We start from the raw sequence: 23,015 nt of genomic DNA on the forward strand, positions 1-23,015 counted from the left end.
GTGCCGTGTAAATAAAAANAAAAATAAATATATATATATAAATATATATATAAATATTTTACCGATTCATTTTCAATTTTCCTCTAAAATCTCTCAATGAATAAATATATCGAAATAATATAATAATAAATAGCGAGTTAATCGAAGCGATTATCGAACTTTCTAATCTTTCATTCATCTTAACAACGTGATCTCTGATTCTGTAGGTCGATATTTCTTATAAAAAATAATTCTAAAGGGCTATTGGTGAGTCGATAAATCGTCACTAAATGAAATATAAATATTGAATGTCTTCTGTAACAGTAACCCTAGTTTAGTATAATACCATACTGTTATACTCGTCATCCAATCTATTTAGAATGCAACAGGTGTGCCTTTAGCGCGATCGATCCTAACCGTTGCACTATGTTTCTAAGTACATACATACGCACTTTGTCTCTACGTTCTTACTAACGCATCAAATTCATCCATCAATATCAATGAAACTGTCTATGTATGTTCTTTGACTGTTAACTCAAACTCGTTTACGTGTTACGCTAGACTTCGTTCGAATAGGGTGTATATGTATATCATATAAAATACAGTAAACACGGTAATAGTGACCTAGTTTGGTAGAAACTATGTATAGTCACAGAATGACACGGTGGTGATGATAAGCGTTACAGGACCGTTTGCTATAACAGAACTTTCATGATGAAGCGAGTGCAACACAACAACACTTCCGTTCGTCGATTAGCCCCCCCACCAATCGGGTTCACGATTCTCTTTAGAAACTATATCAGTATATTCCATCAGATATTATTACCTAATTGTAGTACCTCGAGTTGTTTAACTCTAACTATCGCATTATGATTTTAAGAACCTCCATAAACCTTATTTCTCGTGTGACGTATTATAAGAATTTGACCTACAGTCAGAAATATCTTTTCTTCGTACCCATCGTCGACTTCTTACCAAGATTATTGATATTAATATCGAGACCGTCAAAATTCCGTATTATTTTATTCTCCAATTTCAATTCTCGTTTCTTTCGACCCAGCATCATTGGGATCATCATTGCCATGGTTGCTGGTAACATTCCTGTCGTCATAAATCATACTGTAAATTATCAATTAGGCGAGTAAATAAATTGTATTAATATTTATTTACGATATGACTAACCTGCTCCAACTGCCGCGAGAACCGCTGAATTCGAGACCTGTCCGCCGTTCAAGGTGTTCCTGATTGGTCTTCTTCTCAATATGCTCGGTAACGTTGTCGCTCTGTCTCTCTCGTATTCCTTCCGACTCTGATCTACGCTTTTGAAAGTCTTCTCGACTTCCAAGAGACCGCCGTGCGACGTTGTTGTGTTGGTGCCGTTGATTGACGGTAACACCGTCAACCTGACCTAGGTAAGCCATATTTCATAAAGTAACTGTCGGATAAATCGATCGGATAAGTAATCTCTCTCTCTCTCTCTTTATCTTCCTCTCTGTTTACTTTCTAAATAAGGTATCGTCATATTTCAACTATATAAAACTCGTAGTACATTTGCATCCAGTCAATATAATAACAAATCATCAATCATTAACAATAAGAGAGAGATTCTTTATAATAACCGGTTTGAATATTAATTTAATTGATCACTTTCCCATGGAATTGATTCATTTTGTTAAATAATTCTCAATAAATTCATAAGAAATATCTCTTTAAACTTCTAGCCTAACCTGTCTCTTTGATGTCATAACGGGAACAACTGTATCGGTATCTTCCTCTTTCTTGATAGATTTCGTTTTAGTTCCGTTCAATAGTTTGACCAATTCGGGATTCAACGTGTCTATCTTGATAGATCTTTGACGAGATTTAGAATATCCTCTGTTCGTTGATAAGAGAACCCATTGTCCATCACCGTTAGCTGGATGAGAAGGTGGATGATTATTACCGTATTGATAATGAGAAAAATTTGGTCTATCACTTGGTCTTGGTCTGTCCAAGGATTCGGTTCTTGGTGGGAAATCGTGCCAATCGTTATTACCGTCATCAGCATGATTGTTTTCAGAATATTTGTCTAAGAATGGATAAGGTCTGTTAGACGATTGAGGTTTGTTGTTCCATGTATTAGGAAAATTGGTAGGCCTGTCGTCTGTTATAATATCGGTTGGCCGATGAATATTAGAAGGGTATTTCTCCCAAGATGGCTTCTCGGGTGGCCACTTTTGTGTTTGACTCGATACTTGATCGTATTTATCTGGATAATAAGATGGACGAGATGACGAAGATGGTTTTTGCCATGGTTTATCATTGTTATTCTCTTGCCAATAAGGTTTCGGTTTGTCGTGCCTAAATTTTCAATTATCATAAATAAATATAATTTACACTGAAAATATGATCAATTGTAGATATCATTTAAAATGTATAATTACCAAGGTTTGTTGTTTTCGTAAGTTGGCCTAGAAGAATAATCGGAAGTCCATGGTTTGGTCATGCTAGGTTTTTCCCATGGTTTTATCTCTGGCCAGGGACGTTGAGTACTCGGATTTGCTTGCCACTTTGAAATTTTACTTTTAGACCATGGAATTGCATCGAGGGTAACCCAACCATTTCTATCGTCGTGGGAGGCCATACCGTAATACTTATTTCTTTTTAATGTATCATTCAAAATGTCACTGAGCTAAAAATATAATAATTACAAGAAAATTCGGGTCAATATTCTTTGTAAATTTGTTTCTTAAAAGAAAAAAAAAAAAGAAGCACTTACTTTGTCCTCGTTTAAAGTAGAATTGATAGGATCCAAAGTGGATTTTTCATCGTCAAGTATTGTAGTTGAAGAATCAGTAGTCGACTCGTCAACTTCAAGAATGAGTGGATCCACCATAGGTTTCGACAATTTTGATGGAAGTTTGAAGTCTTTTTCTGTAGAACCTTTAATTTTATTAGCATAGTCCTCGAGGAACTTGTTGAGTACTTCAGGATTGAACGTTGACGTTTCAAAAGAATTTCGTCTGTCATATTCCGAGGTCAAGGCGTCACGAATCATTCTTTCATCGTTGTTTCGTTGATCGTTTCTTGTCTCATCGAATAACGGGCTTTGAGTCATCGCAATGGGCTCCTGGGGTATTCGTAAATTTTCGTTTTTCGTTTTGAACAATTCGGACGCGTTGGTTCTCATTTTAACAAAATATCTGGTATCGCAATAAGAACCTTCTAGGATGAAAATTAATAGAAGTAAACGGATCGTTCCGTTCGTGATCGCCATCTGTAAAGGAAAAAAAGAAAATTATATATATAATTGTATAACAAATTTATAATTATTATTTTATAATTTGTTCTCTGCTAAAGTCTAATATAAATCCAGGCGTATGTGTGTGCCTCTGATTAAATCCTACGTTAGACTGATTTTGTCACTGACCGTGTCGATTAGGTTGTCCTCCAAATTACACGATGAAGATGATAACAGGAGGAAGTTAATTACATGAATAAAACGAATCGTTCTGTCGAGTTAAAGTTAGAATAAACCGTTATAGTCGGCGGCCACGGTACTGTACACACCAGTAGAGTATAGTAAATACGTAAATAAGTAAGTAACAGTCAGTAGAATAAGAAGGAGGAGGTGGTGGAGCAACAGCAACAGCAGCAACAGTAACAGCAGTTAGAAATAAGAGTAACAAAGAACGGTCGACCTCGCCTCTTCAAGGTCCGTGATGGTTCTGTTACTGAGAGGTTGGCCTCCTTTGCTTTTAATCCAGGTCCCCACTTCGAATGTACTTGGTCCATTTTACATCTCCTTCTCGACCTGCCAGTCTTAGATTTACTTGTCCTTGTCTAACCTGGTCACTGAAGAAAACGGATTTGTCTCCTCTCTTCCTTTCCTATCTCTTTCTCTCTTTACTTTTCGCATGCTCCAACTAAACATTTCTCCTTTCAACTCGTCTTCTTCCACTTCGTCGACTATATCATTCGAACAATAGGACCAATAAGAACAAAGAACGATACCGATCAGCCGAGAAAATCAAACTGACCGGACGACTGTCCCTTATCATCGAAAAGAAAAAAAAAAAAACATTTATAATAAATTTACATAGGATATCGGACCTAGGTAGATCTCTTTATCGGTTGAATTTCAAAAGAACACCCGGTGAAAGAAGAAAAAGAATAAGAAGAAAGACATTCGTCATGCACTAATTACACCGGTCACCCGTAACAATCACGCACCTTCGCGACAAACCTCATCCTCCTTACTCCTATTCCTTTTCCTATTTCGTTATTTCCTTTCAAATAATAATTATTCTAATTCAAATAGAGCCAAAAAATTTCTTTTCATTTCTTTTTCACCCCGAACGAAATAATAATCTAACTTTCGCTCGTTTGTGAACATAGAAAACTGGGTCTTTAGGAGATTGAAATTTCTTCTTTTATTTCCTAGTGTTGTTTTTTTTTTGGTTTTTTTTTTAATTTCGTATGTCTATTATACAAAAATCAGTATAACAAAGGTGAAGAAATTAACTGGATAGTTTCGAAGTTTCGGAGTCATAAGTTTGTGTAACGAGAGTAATATAATTGAAAAGATAACCGTAGATTTAGGACACGACAGGAGAACTGGAGATAGACAAAGAAGGTTGATGGCGATTTTCATGGTCGGTAAATTACCAATTTGACCTCCTTCGATGTACGCACTATCGTCAGATCATCGTTCACATTTATGTCGTAAGTCTTCCCTCCTATTGGGAGGAAAAGAAGCTAACGTTCGAAGATTGTAAAGAAAAATCGGCCGTTTGACGATTTTTGCGCTTTCTCGGCCGAGAAACCTCAAGTTAACTTTTTTCTTTTGTTTTTTTTTCTTTTTTTTTTTTTTTTAAACTCGTATCTTTCTTTTACCTATACACATATTATCTACAACGATTCTAACTTTAACTGTCTTTCTATCATCGGCATCGAGTGAAACGCGAACGCGAAACTTTATTTCTTCTTATTATTTTTATTATTCTTTATTTTTTTCTCTGCAATCGTTTTACGATAGAACAAATTATCTCGATTATCGTGAAGATAATATTTGATCTTTGTATCGATATTCATATGCACCATGCAACCGTTAATCGATATATAATTAAAGAAAATATTATTATCAAATAAAACCCTTAATGTTCGACGATTTTATATATATCTGTAATCCAATTTTTCTTGCTTCCGATTCCGATCGAACGTCGTGCGGTTGGTTGGCCTACTCGAAACCGGAATTGGGTTGATCGAAGCCGCTAAAACAACGACGACAACGACAACGACGACGATGATGACGATAACGCCAAGGAAGGAAATGAAAAAAGGAAAATAAGAAAATGTAATATAAACAAGAAGAAAAAAAAATATATTATAAACGAGCTACCTTCATGATGGTACAGCAGCTTAATGCTACTTTCGTTGTCGGCTATGTTCATACGAGAGTAGAAGCTACCGTATCAGATATATTAAACTAAAACATACACGTATATTAAATAGTTTTATGTAGGTGTATTTGTATATGGTAAAAGAAAATAGTTAGAGAGAGAGAGAGAGAGATATTATGATGATCCAAGCTAACCTGCTTCTCTTTAGAACTTTACGCATCGACAACGAGTTTCCAAGGAAAGTACTCTTCACGATAATTGTATGGTTTTACCGTCGTGCTACGATCCACGCATCACCGAGTTACATACAATCATATATTTTCATATGCATATGCATATATATGTACACTTAAGCTGAACCTTGTTCGTCCCACGAAAAAAAAAAAAAAAAAGCACGTTTCACCGGATTCGAAATGGTCTAATTGTCGTTCTTACCAACTTGTTAGAATTTCAAATAATATTGATAGATAAATGATGATATGAAAATAATATCGAGATGCAAGATAAATTATCGATTATATTCACGTTCTACGAACTTATGTGGGTGAATTTTTCAATGGATTATTAAATAAAATGAACGATATTAGTACTCAACGTGTATAAATAAATTTTGAGATTTTTCTTTATCGTTAAAAACGTATTTTTATTATCTTTTATTTCGAATTCACACACAAAAGGGAAAATTCATATCAAGGAAGATACGAGAAAGAACGGAAGAGATCGAAAGACTTTCTAAGTTGCATTTTATCGACAACGAGCGGCGAGAGTCTGACCTTATTTTATACCGAGGTCATTCGAATAGAGAGATACATCTCCACCCGATTGTATTCACTAACAACAACGATATATAATTTTATCTTTGTTGTTAGTAAAAAACATTAAGGAGACCAACGTCACCGTTGATTTCTTATCGTACGATCGGGATGATCGAGCAAACGATCATTTTAAATGGATAGAAAATAAATCTTTAATGATCTTTGACGATGATCTATCCTTCCTTACCTAGGATATAATATTTTTGTTGTTGTTGTTTACAACTCTGAGAAAGTGATAGAAATCGATTGAAATTATTTTCTTTAGATATAATACATTTGACACACTATTATGCACTCTGCACCACGATGCAAACCTTTCCAACGTTAGTAACACCTGCTACCTGAACTAAACACCATCGTGCCGTACTCTTATTCTTTGTCGTCGACAATTGGAGTAAAAACGAATGATTAACAGACGAGAGATATTCTTTTTTTTTTTCCTTTTTAGAAAACACGATCCAACTTTACGACGACTGCGTTAAAGGCGAGAAACATTCAAGACGCGGTTTAGTCGTCTACTGTCAAGTAAAGAGAACAATTCTTTTCTTTTGCGATAATATTTTTGATATTAAATTATTTTTTCCAAGTATCGAAGAATACAAACGACATGGTGTTTCGTATTAAATATATCATTCTTATCTTTTATATTTCAATCGTAACCAATATTTTGACCGAAAATATTACCGAATTATCTGAACAAACTAATTCGAAAGTATTCGATGAATCTATCGAAGATTTGACCACAGAAACAACGTTATTTATTGCTACGGAAACTGATGAAAATGTTGTATCAACTATTCGTATTATCAATGGGAATGATCAAAATAATACGGACGATGAGTTCAAACCAAGCGTTCATCTTGGAGAAATCGTTGAAGAACCTAGGATAAAAAACAATCCCTTCAATAATGTGCACCATGTCAGATTCGATAACAATCTCAATATTGGTTCCCAACGAGATCGTTTACAAAACGTTAAACAAAGTATTTTATACGACGTTAAGGAACGTGATAATGATCATCATGTGAAGTTCGATGACGATAAACATAATTTCAATTTAAGGAAATATCAGCAATTTTTACCAAATCACGAGACGATTGAACCTTTACAAGTGACCGTGACGCAAAGTTCAAGGTCGCATTTGGAGAATTTCGGTGAACAGAAAGTGATAAGCGATCATACTTTTTTACAGAATCTTGAGAAACCGGTATACGTCGAGGAACACACTTCGATGTTATTCGAAAAACCAATGAGATTTCCGAACGAATTCGATGAACATTTACCGATTGCTAATACGAATTTGGATGATCAGAATACATTTTATTTCGTACCTGATTATCATTTTGTGCCAAACTATCAAAATAATTATTACAACCTCGAACAACAACAACAACAACAAAAACAACAACAACAAGAACAAACATATGGTAACGTTCAAAAACCAAATAATAATAACAATAATAATATGATGGTTTATCTAACTCAACAACACGAATATACTACGCTTCGTAAACCAGCACATTATTATTACCACCAGCCTGTAGGCTATCACGAAATGGACTTTTTAGGTGAACCAAAACCAACCGTACTTTATCCAAAAGAACACAGGTGAGAAAAGAGGAAATAGAATAATTTTGCACGATATCAAAATATCCAACGATTATATATATCCATACTTAAATATATTTTTAGAATCTCACCGTGGAAAAAGATTATTCATTTGATTGGTGCTTTTTTACCTTTCGGTTTGTTATTGGCCGCACTTGCACCTAACGTGATCAAAATTCAAAATACCACGTGAGTAAAAGTATAGGAAACATGATTTCATAATATTACACGATTTCACGTATTTTAATGCAAGGCCGAATTCTTCTAGAGAGCCGAATATCGTCCTTTCAAAGCTTAGGGTCGTTGACCTACCGATCGAACATAAGCAAGCGAGAGTACTCGATGAACAACGAGGAAATGTTTGCGAAGAAAAATCGATATGCGAATTGATATTGGCAGGTGGTGAACCAAGAACTAATATTGTACAAAATGTTCTTTGGAATTTTGCTATCAGGTATATATAATTTTTCTTTCGTTCAACATTATTATTTATCTGCGTTTTAATATATTGTCAAATAAATACTCTGTTATTTAGATACGAATATAATTCAATTATATAACGATTTATCAATATTAATAAAAAAACAAAATTAGAAAATTGCATCGGTAATTTATTTATTATTTTATTATCAAAAATATATTATATCTCAAATATATAAACATCAAATAAAAATAATTTCAATTATTTATAGATCCAGCAACGAATTGGCAAAAAAGGTTGGACTGCAAGAAATATTTGAGGCAGTGAAAAAGAAAAGTTGTGCGACAATCAGCTGCTAAATCGCAAACGAAATAAGGAAGCAAGTATTATGGGCGAGTCAACCTATTGTTTTTTATTCTCTTTCTCTCTCTTTCTCTCTTTCTCTAACCAGTGAAGTCAAAATAAGCATTGTCTTTTCAAGGGTTCGCGTAAGATAATTAGTCTTGTTTTCGTCCTGACTGTGAAAGTGTGTCCTTCCAAGAGAAAAGAGAGTAAACAAAAAAAAAAGAAAAGAAAATAAGTGGAAAAAGGATGAGAGAAGTGTATGATCGTTTGAAGAAACATCAGTATTATTATCATCATCAACATCTCGTTTGAGAATTCGTCTCGTGTATGCACTCGTCTCGTCCTCGCAAGTGAAAGTAGTCACTGAGTAAGTATAAGTGGGTCAACGCTAGTCCATTCTGGACCATCATCATCGTTCTCACTCGTGAAACTCGCAGTCATTTCTTTTCCCCATATATATATATACATACATGTAATTCATACGTGTACGTATATACCTGTACATATACAAATAATACATTCGTTCGATTTCCAGTAATAATTATATTACTATTTATGTGGTTACACACATACACACATACACACACTTATACAGAAATATAATATATAAGTAAAGAATATTTATCTGAAGAAAAAAAGTTACAAATCGAATAATATATTTTTTTATAAAGTCACGAAGATAATAATAATAATAATAATAATGATAATAATAAATGTGTTTACTTATTGAACGACTAACCAACGGTTTTGTTATGATTTATGTTCGACATCTTTATGAAAGAAAAAGAATAATCTAGAAAATCATAGATTAGGATGAAACTTTCAAACAAATATTATTATTAGAGAATCTAGAAGAAATAGAAGAAGATAACCGGATGGTATTCGCTTATTTTGGGGTCGCAAAGTTAGATTTTCACTCGAGGAATGTTTTATGAAAGCCAATGGTGGAAGGATAACATAACGCGTTTTGAAAGATCGTTAGACCTCCCCCTCCCCCCTCAGGATTGTGATTTACTTTCTTTATTATTTTATTCTTACATTTTATTATTCCTCTCGTAAAAAAAAAAGAGAAAAAGAAAACATTTCAATGGTTATCCTCTCGATATCCTCCTGTTACGATTAACTAGGAACTAATCGACTGGATGTTGTGTTGGGCGTTCAACGAAAGTGAGCCACTTTTTATACGGGTTCTACTTTTGAACTGAACAACTAACCACACCGATTGCTGCTCCTTCGAGCGGATCAACGAGATCTCTCGTTAAAACTTACAATTAAGTTTATCGATTTATATTATTATTTTTGCAACAGATGTTACCAACGTTATTTCATATTTATCATCGATTAATCTCGTCGTATTATATTATTTTTAATATTAAAATCACCTTGTATGCGATATTATTATTTCTAATTAATATCATCAGAAACGTTGAAAAAAAATAAAAAGTAAAAAAACTTTGAACAATGCTATTCATTAGGAGGATCAGTGTATTTTAAAATATTTTTCAATAAATTCTAAATACTTCTATAATAAAATATTATTATTAAGTAATATTGTGTATAATGTATGAATTGTTAGTATTTGTATTATTTTAAATAATTAGTATCAAATAGAAAAGGGTATCTAAAATTTTGTTAATTTAACCGAGAAAATATTTTCGCAACCTTAGATACATGATAGGATCGTGTCCCATACTTTGAGAAATCCTAAGTACTACAGTATTATTAATCAATATCAGTATAGTATTTTTTATCGATATAATATAACTCTGGTGTACAACCCTACTTTTATTAGAATATAAAAATTACAAGAAATAATTATTTATATTAATTAATATATACATATTCGCATATGCATTTTGAAACTAACAAATAGAAATGAAATAGAAGACAGACGTCACAGAAATTGAACGAGTTTTCTTAAGAGAAATCGGAGTTATTATGAGTAATTAAATGGTTGAAAGTGTGTAAAGAAAGACGAACAGAAGTTGCATATAAGTAAACGAAGAAACGTTCGAAAGTCAAACGTACTTTGTAATAGTATTCTGTATGAACTTTCACGTTTATGCCAAACGATGTTACGACCGACCCTGTTGTTACTTTGATGACATTGTACAACGACTATGTTGACGTAGACGTCACGAATGTCTCGATCGTGCCTTCGTCGTTTATAACGTGATTTGTTTATTAACGAGATTAAATTTTTGAAAACTAAGACGAGTATTTAACAGAAAGCCACTCCTCCTCACTCGCACGAATAATTTTTATCCAAGTTGTTTTTTTTTTCTTAATGATCTTCGAATTTTTTTTTTTAATGAAACCGCAATAAAAAGAAAAAGAAGAAGAAGAAGAAGGTTTCTTTTTTTTTCAATTATCCTTTGACACGAATATTCACATTTTATTGTGGGGGAAACAGAAACAAAAACAAAACAAAAAATACAATAAAAAAGAAATTTTATTCGTTTAATTTATGGAACATTTATAAAGTATTCGCATTTTAATTGGGAAAAGGAAAAAAATGAAGAAGAAATTCTTTTTTTTTTTTCGATTAACTTTTGACACGAAGATGCTACGTAACGTTGATGTGTGGGCATCGACAAGTTATGTCAAGGAAAGCGAGTTTGTTAAAAGATACTCGAACGATATTGGAAAACTTATCTGCGAGGTCATACGAGCTAACTGACAATGAGTCGTACGTGCTCATAATCGTTAAATTTTCGCATCATTAACCAACCTCAACACACACAAAGGAACGTATAGAATTTTCTTTTATTTACTTTTTTTTTATTTTTTAACGTAGAACCTCTTTTGAAAGATTGTCACACCCCCATCCCCCATTGGAACATATCACAACGTTAATAGTTGTAAATGATTCATCAAACTTAATAATTATTTTAAAGTATGTTATATGTATGTTCTATGTACAAATATATTATTTTAATAATTATAGTTTATTCCAATAAAATAATCAACATAAGAATCCTCGAACTGGATGAGCTTTACATAAATTCGACAAAAATATTTTATATTGAAATCCTATAATAAATATATATCTTAAAATGAGAAAATTAATTGATTTCTCTTAGATCCTGTGTGATTGAGATTATAAAATTAAATTAAGGGAACCATCGAGATTTAAGATTAGATGCGGTCCATTAGAGTTTTAACAGACTTTCGACAAATTTACATTGATTTTAATGATCGTTATATCGAAAGTCGGTCGTTGACTTTAACACATCGTATACATATATATAAAAGAGAAATTCTTTGATCTCACGTATGTGTGTGTGAGATCTATGTATTGGTTTCTTTTTTTTTTTGTTTATATCTTTTTCCCCTTTTTCATTTTATTGTTTTTTTTTTCTTTTCTTTTTTTTTTATCTGTCATAAAAAAATAGAAAATTTATATTTCAAACGATTATATATAATATAGTTTCATTAAAGTATACACAATCGAAGAAGAAATCATCAGATTAAGAAGAGAAAGATTAGAAAGATTAGAAAGATTAGTCATGAGTGTTTGGTGATCGTGACTAACAATGAGTCTTTAAAGGAACACGTGACTCTCTCTTTCTCTCTCTCTCTCTCTCTCTTTCTTTCTTTGATGTTCGTGAGTGTTGCCATGGGCCACACTTACCTACTGATCTATATTACATCGTTGCATTTCCGGTGTTCGCGATATCTCACTCGAGAAATCGAAAGGCCCATACTTTGTTTCCCGGAAAAATTCATAGAGCCACTTTCCTCTTCGTATCTCATGTGTTCTTCTCTTTACCATCACCACCACCTTTATTCAACCTCATCTTCTTTCCTTCGCCCACCTCTTTACACGACTTTCGAAAAGTGAAAGTCGACCTGACTTTTTTTTTCTTGTTTTTTTTTTTCTCTCTCTTTCTCTCGAGTCCTTATCTTGAATAGAAGTCGAATTTGAAGTGGTATTTTTCTCTTCTCTTAAAGTTAAGTGTATGTTCCGACAAACTGTTCTTATTTACAAAAAATATTAACGAATAACAGAAGACGTTTTTCTTAGGTGTCTAATTTTATCAAAAGAAAAAATAATATGTGTCTTGTAAAGAGAGAAAACTAAAAAACAAAAATATCATTTGAATGAAAGTATTTCCGTCTAATTAGACGTAAGAAAAAAGTGTATGGGGTCGGCTAGTTATCATCGAATAAATATCACCTATCCGTCATACGTTTTCCGGTGTCCTTGGATAGTGAAAGTAATATACGTTTCATTATTTTCCTCTGAATTGAATTCTTTTCATTCTATTCGCGATAAATGCAAATTAAGATAGGCGCGTATAGGATTCCATAGATGACTTTGGAATTGTGTCAATTTATGGTACTGGAAAAGATACACGAGAAATCTTCACCGGTAAGAGGTCGAGGGACACGTGGAGAAGGTTACACAGGTGTGCATCGTTCAAATCGTTTGTGCTGGACGATGGACTTTCACTGGCGGGTCTCTGAACTCGAGACTTGAATTACCCCCACCTTCTTTTTCTCTTTCTTTCTTTCTTTCTTTCTTTCTTTCTTTATTTATTTATTTCTTTCTTTATCTTTATCTTTATTTCTTTTGACTTGCCTACCAGAATCGAACGTCGGCTTCCGGCTCGTACGTTCGTGAACTTGAAAAAACATTAGCTCGGATCTACCTGCTCAAGTTTCACGTACCGGTTTTAACATTAATCTTTGAACTTTCAATCGTATTCTATCTAAGGAAATGATTCGACAAACTTTGCTTTATGATCTTCGTTTAAATTTAAAACTCATTTAATTTGATTCAATTACGAATAATTAATTCGTCGAGTTATAAGTATTGATCAATCGCAATATGGTGATTGAAATGCTTGAAGAAAAGAGAACGGTGACATGAATGTTTCCCATTATATTTATTGATACGTAGGTATGTACTTTATTCAAGGTAAAATAAAAAAATATGAATGGTCATGATTCGAAGAAGAAGAATTTATCATAATGTTAATGACGATTTCTACCCTTAAATTAAAATTCAATTGGGATACTAATATTACTTATTTTTTTTCGATCATTCGATTCACACATAAATGATACTTACGATATTTACTTATTATATCTATTACCACATGATCGTTGAGTTAGAAAATGAATACTTTGAGATGTTCAAAGACATGCATTGTGTTCGCCGATAGGTGAATAATATTTATCTTCCATATGACCTGTAATTAAATTCATTAGAATGATTTTAAAACGCGTTCTTAATACGAATGTCTAAACGAATTAAGATTCCTGTTTAGTGTCTATGTTGTAATCGTTAAATAAATAAATCCAGATTATTTCTAGCACGAACTGAGACTTTTTATAATGATATAGAATTAACTGTTCATTTCAATGGCATAAGAAAGATGTAACCAAGAATCATAATGGATCTTTATTCACGTTTTATCTCTGATGTAACACGAAGGAAAAATTAATGGAGTGTATAAGTTTTTAATGATATACGCATTGACGTACAACAACGGAGTCGTATGTATCTATTTCTTTCTCGATTCAACATTTCAACGGCGCAAAACTCATAAAAATTTTTTTTATTCATTTATATACGTATAAACCCAGACAAGAGTTGATAATATTTTAAAAAATACGAACAAAGTTCAAGAACTATTCGTAGAACAAAAGATACCATTGTATGATATATCGTTATTGCATTTTAATATCGTGGTCGGTAATTAGATTAATTAAAATAATTACTTTAATATTTAAATAATTATCAAAATATTAATAATAGATTACCAAATATAAAACGTTTGACACAGCGCGATATTTTTTCTTCATATGATTATTATTAACCTATTATTAAATAATACCGAAAAAAAAAGAAATCTATTACATTTACAAAAATTCAAGTTAATTAATTAAAATTAATTATTTATAGAAACAAAGTTGCATCAAGGTTGCATATTATTTCAAAAGTATCGTATTTTAAATATTGACATTGCACAAATTTTCATTTAATTTCTTTTCTACGTCCCCCCCCCCTCTATATTTATTTGAAATAAATATTAATTAAAAATATTCACGGGGATCCCTATAAACGAATTATAAATCCTACTTTGGCATTTCCTTGCAATTTCCGTTTGGTTTATTTTCTAACCCTTTTTATAATCGTAGCATATATTATATTATTGTGATATTAAAAAATTAACAAAAAAAAATGTCTAGACAGACAAGACGCGTATAGCGTTTGTCGTCGTTGTATATTCCATGATATTAACGACGGAAAAAGGCGAAGGCGAAGGCGAAGGCAAACGGAGGAAGTAGGTCGGAGAGAATTCTTACTCCTCGATGGAGACACGAGGAGCCACCGGCTGACTGCCATCGTCAGTCTTGCCAAGATATCTCGGGAGTCAACAGGTGCGTCTTAGGGAGCCCCGATACGCTCCTACCTCTTCTTTAACTTCTGCTTTTTTTTCTGTTTTTTTCCCCCCACCCCGTTTCTTCTTTTTTTTTTTTTTTATTTTTCGGTTTCCACTCACTTTTGTATTCGCATTTCCTTTTTTTTTTTATTCTTTTTGTCTTTTACCCCCTACCCCCTTTTACAACGTATCAAACGAGCCCGCAAAAATACGACGATGGTCGCTTAAAATAATAAAAAAAAAGTAAAATAAAATTACTTCAAAAAGAGAGAAAATACAAATAAGAATCATCTTCTTTTTTTTTTTGTCGTAATCTATTCTTATTTCGTTTTTTAAGTCAACGTGGTTTTACCATTTTGGTAATTGCGAGAACGGTGGTGAGGGACGCGATAAGGATTGGAGACGGAAAGAAAAATAATATAATTCGCGCGAGGATCCTTCCTTAAGCAGCAACAGCAAGATGTCCAAAGTGAGTTAATTCATCATTTTAATTTCCTTTTTTTTTTTGTTCGCTATCATTGATATTTCATTTACATTAACACGGGTATAATAAAATTGTCTACGTTTAAAACATTGCATTGAGGATAAAACAAGCATTCTTCTTCGAGATAACGGGGTATTCGATAAAAACTTGGAATGGAAAATGAAGATGAAGATGAAGAAGAAGAAGAGGAAGAGGAAGAGGAAGAAAAAAATATATATATCAAGGAACTAGATCGGCTTAATTGTTCTACAATTAATGTCTGACCGTGGATTTTCTGGAGCGGAAACCCCGTGCGACATGGATTGGGGCCATGCCATAAGAAATTACATAGTCTTATAACACTAAGTTTTCTCGTTATTAATGAACAATGATTTTCATTGATGATCGTTCATTAATCCGGGCGGACGATGAATCCGTGACGATCCTTATCGTATCACCAGTCTTTCATTTGAATCATTTAAGAAGAATAGTAATTCGTGTAAAAGCAAAATTAGCAATAGAATTGGATTTCGAAAAAGGAGACAAGTGAAATTAAGACTCGATCGAAAGTTTCGAGGATAAGGAGAAAGAGAGTAGAATAATAATAATAATAATAAAAAAAAAGAAAGAAAAAAAAGAGAAGAGAACAGAAAAAAAAAAAAAAAAAGAAAAGTTTCTTTCTTTTTACCGAAGAGACCATACCGGTGCTAAAGAACGCAACGCACGTGCGAAACGCGTCCAGCGAAAGCACATCGGTTGTTCCATTTCACTCGAGTTTAAACGTTGGTCCATGACGTTATCATTCACTTTTTATATTTTTCTTTTCTTTTCTTTTCTTTTCTTTTTTTTTCTTGTACCATTTAACTCCATAAACGCCTTTCGTTTTCTTCTTTTATATTTTTTTTCTTTTCTCCTCCCATAAATATATTCTCCTAGGGTATAAAAGAAAAATGTTATACAAGTAATTGGATTATTAAAAAAAAGGAACGTTGAGAAATATCGAACAACAATCCGGATGCATGATTCGTCTATCCGTACGTGTAAAATATATGTGTACGTGTGTATTAGTATATGTGCATATATATATAAACACATGTATTTGTGTACTTAAAATCACGGAGAATAATTTAAAGGAGGTGAAAGTCTCGTGAATAGCACGGTGAATGAGATCCCAAGTTTAAAACGCGAAAACGTGACCAATTGGAAATTAGTTGCATGAATATATTTTTCCTTATTGGCAGAAGTTTAGAAATCTTTGATGCATCTTTCACATAATTTTATATGCTTGAATATATATATATATGATATATCATAAATGAAATTTTCCTATAGCAAAATCACGTTAATCTATAAATCGTCTAATTTACTGTTTCTCGTTTTTTACTTACAAAAATGAATATGATATCTCCAAGAGAAAAATATTTCTACGATATTGTGGTGAGTTGATTACGCTTTTCGCAATTTCGTTATTGCGAGTATCTCTCTCTCTCTCTCTGTGTTCGAGAATACGATTCAATATTTCACGTTCAAGTGTTCGTGTTTCTAATCATTTCTCTCTCTCTTTTCTAATTCCCCGCGAACTTGATTACAGTTATGAGAATTATGAATTGGGATATTTTTTGTACTCTGTTAAAATATTAAATCGTGCCAAAAACAATTAGATGCTAATCCCAAGTAAGCTGCATAATTCTAAAATTAATACTTTCGTATATAAAATCCATGATTATTGAATGGATGAGCAATCCTTTATTCAATTCAATCAATAAATAATTATTGCAAATAATTTTAGATCAGATGGTCTTCTTTAACATACCCTACACGTGTTCGAAAAATTTGAAAAAGAAGAATTTTTTGTTGTCCAAATGAAAGGGGAACAAAGAAATGTTAATCCTAGATTACACTAGCATACATATATTAAACTATACAAATGTTTTACATTCGTTGAACACAACAGGATCATTCGTTTTCTCTGGTATCGATGGTTGCATAACGTCCTTCTATTGGTATTATATCGATCCTATTTTTTCCAGCTGGTTTGTTAAGCCCAATGAATATAAACACAGTGGTTACCTAAAACATTTTATATAATATGAGAGGAGGAAAATGTAATTTTCTTGTAAAAAAATAGGACTATCATGACGAACGTATGGTATGAATATACCTGAAAATATTTATTTACTTATATGGGAGAATCGTGAATAGAAAAGGATGATAGAAAAAAAAGTACAGGGAGAAACGTGCATAATCGATCTATACGATCGTACTGAGGCCGACTTTCGAAATCTGTTAAAAATCAATTCACGTGCTAGACGATTCACGAAACGTCCCACGGTGCTAACTAAATGCAACGGTTCGAACGTGATTAGATATTACCGAGAAAATCTAACAACAGACTTGCTTACGTATTTTCGTACGTGTGTGTGTGTGTGTATATATGTGTGTGAGTTTAAAGAGTATATATAAAAATAGAAACATAGTCAGTATTACTAAACAAGTTGATTTTCACCAATGCATTGCGATGCAACACGCGTAAGACAAACGAAAGACAGCATAGAAATTAGATAATTATAATCAATAAAATCTAATTAATTATCTAATAATAAGATTATTTGTGTTACAAATGTTTATCTACTTTTGGATTTTTGTTTCTATTTGTTTTCAGGTATCATTTATTCTAGTCTTAGCAACTTTGGTTATCGGCAGTCTAGCAATAGATCTACCAAAGCCTGGTTACGCTAGGACAGTTTTGAAAGTATCGAGAAGTCTTCCGGGTGAGACAGAGGAATTAAAAATTCGAACAAGCGAAGGTAATTTGGCAACATTGATAGTAAAACGACGAGAAAAGTCAACGTCTTCGGTTGATGATGGCGATGGAATTGGATCAACGAATATCGATGCTACCAAAAAGCTTGATAACGTTAGTAGAGATGATATTTCGTTGTTGATCGATGGAAAAAACGAATCTGATAGTAAACAATTAGATCAGAAAAGGAAGGAAGATGTGAGAAAATTGGAAGAAGCACAGGTAGAAGAAATTCGTGCGAAATTTGTCAAACCCGAAGAAATTGTGGAAGGGATCACTGAGAAATCATACGAGTTGGATAAAATTGAAAGAAAAAGTACAACGATTCGATCAATTGGCGAAAGGAATATTGATTACGGTAATTGGACACCGTTAGGTGAAGATGGTAAAGCTTTGAAATTCCGAGAAACCACCACCGAGGAATACCACAGTTGGAAGCCTTTACCGGCTGCTGATTCAAAGTTGCCTGTTGAACAAGGAAGATCAAATTTCGTTCGTTTCGGTGATTCAACTTATGCGAACAACGGATTGATCTTTATAAGAAATTTTCAAGATCGGGCACAGAGAAATCTTAATTTTGACGATGACAAAAGTAATCAGGCCACACAATATTCTTATCTACCTCATCAACCACGTCAATCAACCAGGACTAACATAGGTGCCAATTTGTCGAAAAACAGGGATGCCAAAAACGTTCCACCCGAAGTGATCATCAGATCGGAAATCAATGTTAAATCTCATCCGAAGAGATCACCAATGTCATTGGACAGCGACGGTACTCCTATAATTCATGGCAAACGTGTTCCCGATGAACCCATGGATAAAATTCAAACATGGCGTAACGCCAGAATCATTAACAATAAACTTATAACAGAGAGTACGAGTTCTAATCCCGCGGAAACTTCTTCTTCTTCTTCTTCTTCGAATTACTATTCTCAGGATAATGCGGCAGAAAGACAAAGATTCGAAAGATTCTTCAAGGATATCAATCGCAGGTAAAATATTTTCTTAATATTATGTCATGGTAAAATTAATAATTACACGATATAAAATTATATTCGTTAAAATATTATCTTTTACAGATATGGTAGAAATTACGAGGACAATGGTAGAAACGTATTTTTCGAATGGGATCCAAAAAATTATAAGAACGAAGCTCTGAACGCAGAAGTTTACGAAACAAGAAACGACAACTATCGTGCTAACGTACAAAAACGAATGTTACATCCCGAAAGTATAGCCAATTATCCGATATCGCAACTTTACACACCGGAAAGTCAAAAGATTTCGACAGTACCTGTGAAACCAGGAGTGAGAGCACCTGTTTTACAATACGCTCATCCCGAGTTGGGTGTTCAACCGGCTAAAATTGTGAAGAACGAAAAAAGACGACCGGAAAATCATATGGATAATTATCAACACTCCAACGGACAATATCCATTTATGGAACAACGTCAAAAAAAGAAATATGTACTGAACGATAAAAACATAGTCGACACTTACACAACTAAAAATTATTACCCTAATCAACATTTCTATGGATTGAAAAGACCGAACGACGCACCGTTTTGGGTAAAGATCTCTGAGAATTTGAAGAATCAATTTTCAAATGGCGTAGAAAAAGTCTCACAGTTTACCAAACCAGTGTTCGATCCATTGGTCGAGGCTACTCACAAAATATCACAAAATTTAGGCTTGTCTAAAGGTAAAGAAGCGCAGGATAAAATTGGTACCGTAACTTCTGGCACGAGTATTCTCATACCTGCACTTGGTTTGGTTGCATCGGGTGCTGCTCTTGGAATTGGTGCTGTTGCCGTAGGAAGATACCTTGACGTGGACGTTCTCAAAAGATCCAACGAAGATGCCACTGATCTGGAACATAAAAGAGCATTGGAAATGAATCCCTCGTTCCTAGAAGTACTCGAGAAACAGGACAAAGATAACATCGAGTTCCAATTGCCACGAGAATCAAGGGACAGTGGCGTCTTTTTGATACTGGAACGGGAAAAACAAATTCCGGAGACTGTTGACAAAATTCAACGTAACAGAAGGAGTCTTGATTATTTGGATATCTTTAACACCGAGACTGATGTTAAGAGTCTTGAAAAGAGCAAAAAATTACAAAGGAAAGGTGCAGATTCGATCACTGAAATAGTTGAAATAGATCTTCCCAAAGGAAAGAAAGGTAACATCGATGTAACAGAGTTATTAATTCCCAAAGAAAATAACGAGGAAAATAAAGAAAATAAAAAGGATGGAACAATTTTGGTGATAGGAGATGGCGGTTCGATTTCGCAAGAAATTATGAAAAAAGATTTGGGCACTGATTTATCCGCGAAAGATTCATTGACTAACGTTGCGAGGATAATCGAAGATGCGATTGAGAAATCTAAAGAAGTATCTACGAATGATAAACGGGAAAATAGAAGAAGGAAAAGAAGTACGGAGAGTGATCAGGAATTAGACGATATCTTGCAGAATTTAGAAAATTCAGAAGTTGCTGAGATCGCACACATCGATGGGGACTGGACCAATACACCATGTGCCAAGAGGATATTCTGTGATACAATGATTCAAAAGGATCCCGACGCTGCTATCTTTATGGAAAAGAAAATGGCTAAACTATTGGGTCTGTAAGTATCGAACGATGCGTATACTAATTTATTTATGTTTTATTACGATGCTAATTCGTTTCTACCTTATGTGGGATAAAAATTCGTTCTTTTTAACAACTGGTTGTTCTCATCTCATTACTAACTAACTCTCCGGCTAACCAGTAACGAGAAAGCTGCTGTTTATCCACTTTCTTACCTTCAATAATTACAATGAAATTTGTCATTATAAATAAATAACTCTGGTCCTCATAGTTTTACATAGCATTACGACAGTTGTAATCGATGTTAGTTGATATCAACAATAAATCGAGTTTCATTAAATCAAAACGTGATATCCATATGCAATTGAGTCATACGAATGCGTCAAAAAAATGACTAGGAATATCGAGAAGTCAAGTGCCGATTCCGAGGATAGTAGTCATGTCGAGAAACGGATAACTTTCTTCCAGCTTTCGCCCGACAATGTCCTACTGACTGATACGACTTTTACCTCTTAGCACAATTTCACTATACTTCGGATCCCAGCCGGTATGGCACTGACCACGTGGCGTGATACAGACAAATCTACAAAATAGAAAAGATCTATTCCAGATGTTACATTCCCATAGCGAGTAATCTAGGATACCAATTAACATTACCTGCATACCGTATTCAATGGTATTAAAAGATCAAATCATTCCCCGCGTTTTTAATTGAAAGTAATTATTATTATGATTATTAAATTCATAACAGAGAGAAAGAGAGATATGGCTAACACTTTTCTATTTCCTGGATTCTCATAATAAAAATACATATGTAAAAAAAAAAAAGAAGGAAAAAAAAAGAACCAGTACATAATTCAATTACCGGCCTTACCATATAAACGTGCTAATGAAAGTAACATTATATCACTGTTTGATTACTTTCCGTTCGTTTGGTAACAGTTAATATATGTCGATTTCGTAAAAGGTATTCAATAGTTATTTCTTCGATCGATAAATTTTCTTCCTATATATTTAAAAAAAAAGAAAAACAATCTTTCATCATTTCGTAATACGATGAATCAATCTTACAGAATTCAACCTGGTGCAGCTATGCAAGTATCCAGTCATTTCGAAGAAGTAATGGATGCCATCAGGAGGCACGATTGTTCGAGTTTTCTTTGTCCACAATCTAGACCCGGAAATGTTTTCTTCTGATCATCATTTTTCGTCGTTATCATCGTCATCATCGTTAATGCAAACACGAATATAATTATCTTGTTATATTTTTTTTTTTTTTTTTTTTTTTTTAATCACATCGAAGATGATCTCGAAAGATCTAATTATTGTACATAATTGCCATCATCGAGGCGAAATTTTATTTAATGAATATATTATATATGCACGTTTAATTATAATTTAATTTTAAAAACTTTCAAGGCAAAGCAAATAATCAATCTAATATCGTGAGTTCGACGAAAGATCGAGTGGATTAATTTTATTAATCCGAATGGCTGCTTTCTGCGAACGCACGATTGCACGAACGCGATCCCTTTTGATCTCCTTGTTTGATTTTATTCGAGATCAGAAGAGATGGATAGCGTTAAGAGTGTCTAATTTAAATCATAACGTGTCCTGCAAAAAAAACTATCGTTTGCTTTGCATGTAATTACGTTTACATATAAGTTACATATATAATATCATATTTATTCTATACCGTGTAATTTTTCTAAATAACACGGCTCGTATTATATGCAAACGCCAATGAATAAATAATATTTTTTACGTAAAACAAACTCATATAAATTATTGACAATAAGATTATTATTAAAAAATCACACAAGTGTCGTTCCTAAATCCTCTCACATTCTGGTTAAAAGAAAAATATCAATGAAATTGAATAATTCAGAAGAAATATGATCAAATATTTATTTGGTATTTAGAAGATTACTGTCAACAGTAGTTTGTCCAGATTTCTTATCCAAATTCGACATAAAATCTTTCGCACGAGACTTTCCCAAAGCATTGCGATATACTCACGAACCCGTTACTGGAACGTTGTCGAGCGGGTAGTGAAAATGTATAAATTAATGTAATTAACACCGAACAACTGAGAAATTCCTTATATAAAGTCACGTTACCCGAGATATGTTTGAACACCTCGGGGAATATGGTAGAATGTGAAGAAAAGATAACGATCGATATATTATTTCCTTCGCGCGCGAGGTTA

The 23,015-nt window shown here is 33.2% G+C and overlaps 2 protein-coding genes across 6 annotated transcripts; one reads left to right on the top strand and one right to left on the bottom strand.

Moving 5' to 3' along the window:
* Positions 1-79: 79 nt before the first annotated feature.
* Positions 80-20,051, bottom strand: LOC106783969. Of its 5 annotated transcripts, none has more exons than XM_014742999.1 (6): positions 19,973-20,051; positions 2,738-3,235; positions 2,403-2,650; positions 1,707-2,319; positions 1,162-1,387; positions 80-1,080 (listed from the first exon to the last, which is right to left on the bottom strand). In XM_014742999.1, the coding sequence occupies exons 1-6, from the start codon at positions 19,991-19,993 to the stop codon at positions 914-916; spliced, it is 1,773 nt and encodes a 590-aa protein (XP_014598485.1). In that variant the 5' UTR covers positions 19,994-20,051; the 3' UTR covers positions 80-913. The 5 variants fall into 5 exon arrangements, with proteins under 5 accessions (XP_014598485.1, XP_014598487.1, XP_014598489.1 ...); XM_014743001.1 differs by lacking the exon at positions 19,973-20,051 and adding an exon at positions 3,389-3,713; XM_014743003.1 differs by having other exon boundaries at positions 911-1,080; positions 1,162-1,382.
* On the top strand, positions 14,887-22,563 carry LOC106783965. Its single transcript, XM_014742991.1, has 5 exons — positions 14,887-14,942; positions 15,282-15,413; positions 18,070-19,205; positions 19,293-20,843; positions 21,880-22,563. Exons 2-5 carry the CDS (start codon positions 15,405-15,407, stop codon positions 22,001-22,003), a joined length of 2,820 nt encoding a protein of 939 aa, XP_014598477.1. The 5' UTR covers positions 14,887-14,942; positions 15,282-15,404; the 3' UTR covers positions 22,004-22,563.
* Positions 22,564-23,015: the final 452 nt, after the last annotated feature.

Source organism: Polistes canadensis, unplaced genomic scaffold (assembly GCF_001313835.1).
Source record: "Polistes canadensis isolate GaletaPanama2010 unplaced genomic scaffold, ASM131383v1 scaffold_28, whole genome shotgun sequence".
NCBI classification, from domain to species: Eukaryota; Metazoa; Arthropoda; class Insecta; order Hymenoptera; family Vespidae; genus Polistes; species Polistes canadensis.

Excerpts from the sequence above, each read along its gene's own strand:
- LOC106783965 (XM_014742991.1), top strand. Across the intron at positions 19,206-19,292 it reads TTCAAGGATATCAATCGCAG|ATATGGTAGAAATTACGAGG; the intron begins GTAAAATATTTT and ends TATCTTTTACAG. Across the intron at positions 20,844-21,879 it reads ATGGCTAAACTATTGGGTCT|AATTCAACCTGGTGCAGCTA; the intron begins GTAAGTATCGAA and ends TCAATCTTACAG.
- LOC106783969 (XM_014742999.1), bottom strand. The coding sequence starts at position 19,993 with ATGCAACCAAACCAAGTGCAG. Across the intron at positions 2,651-2,737 it reads CTACTTTAAACGAGGACAAA|CTCAGTGACATTTTGAATGA; the intron begins GTAAGTGCTTCT and ends TTATATTTTTAG. Across the intron at positions 2,320-2,402 it reads TACGAAAACAACAAACCTTG|GCACGACAAACCGAAACCTT; the intron begins GTAATTATACAT and ends TTGAAAATTTAG.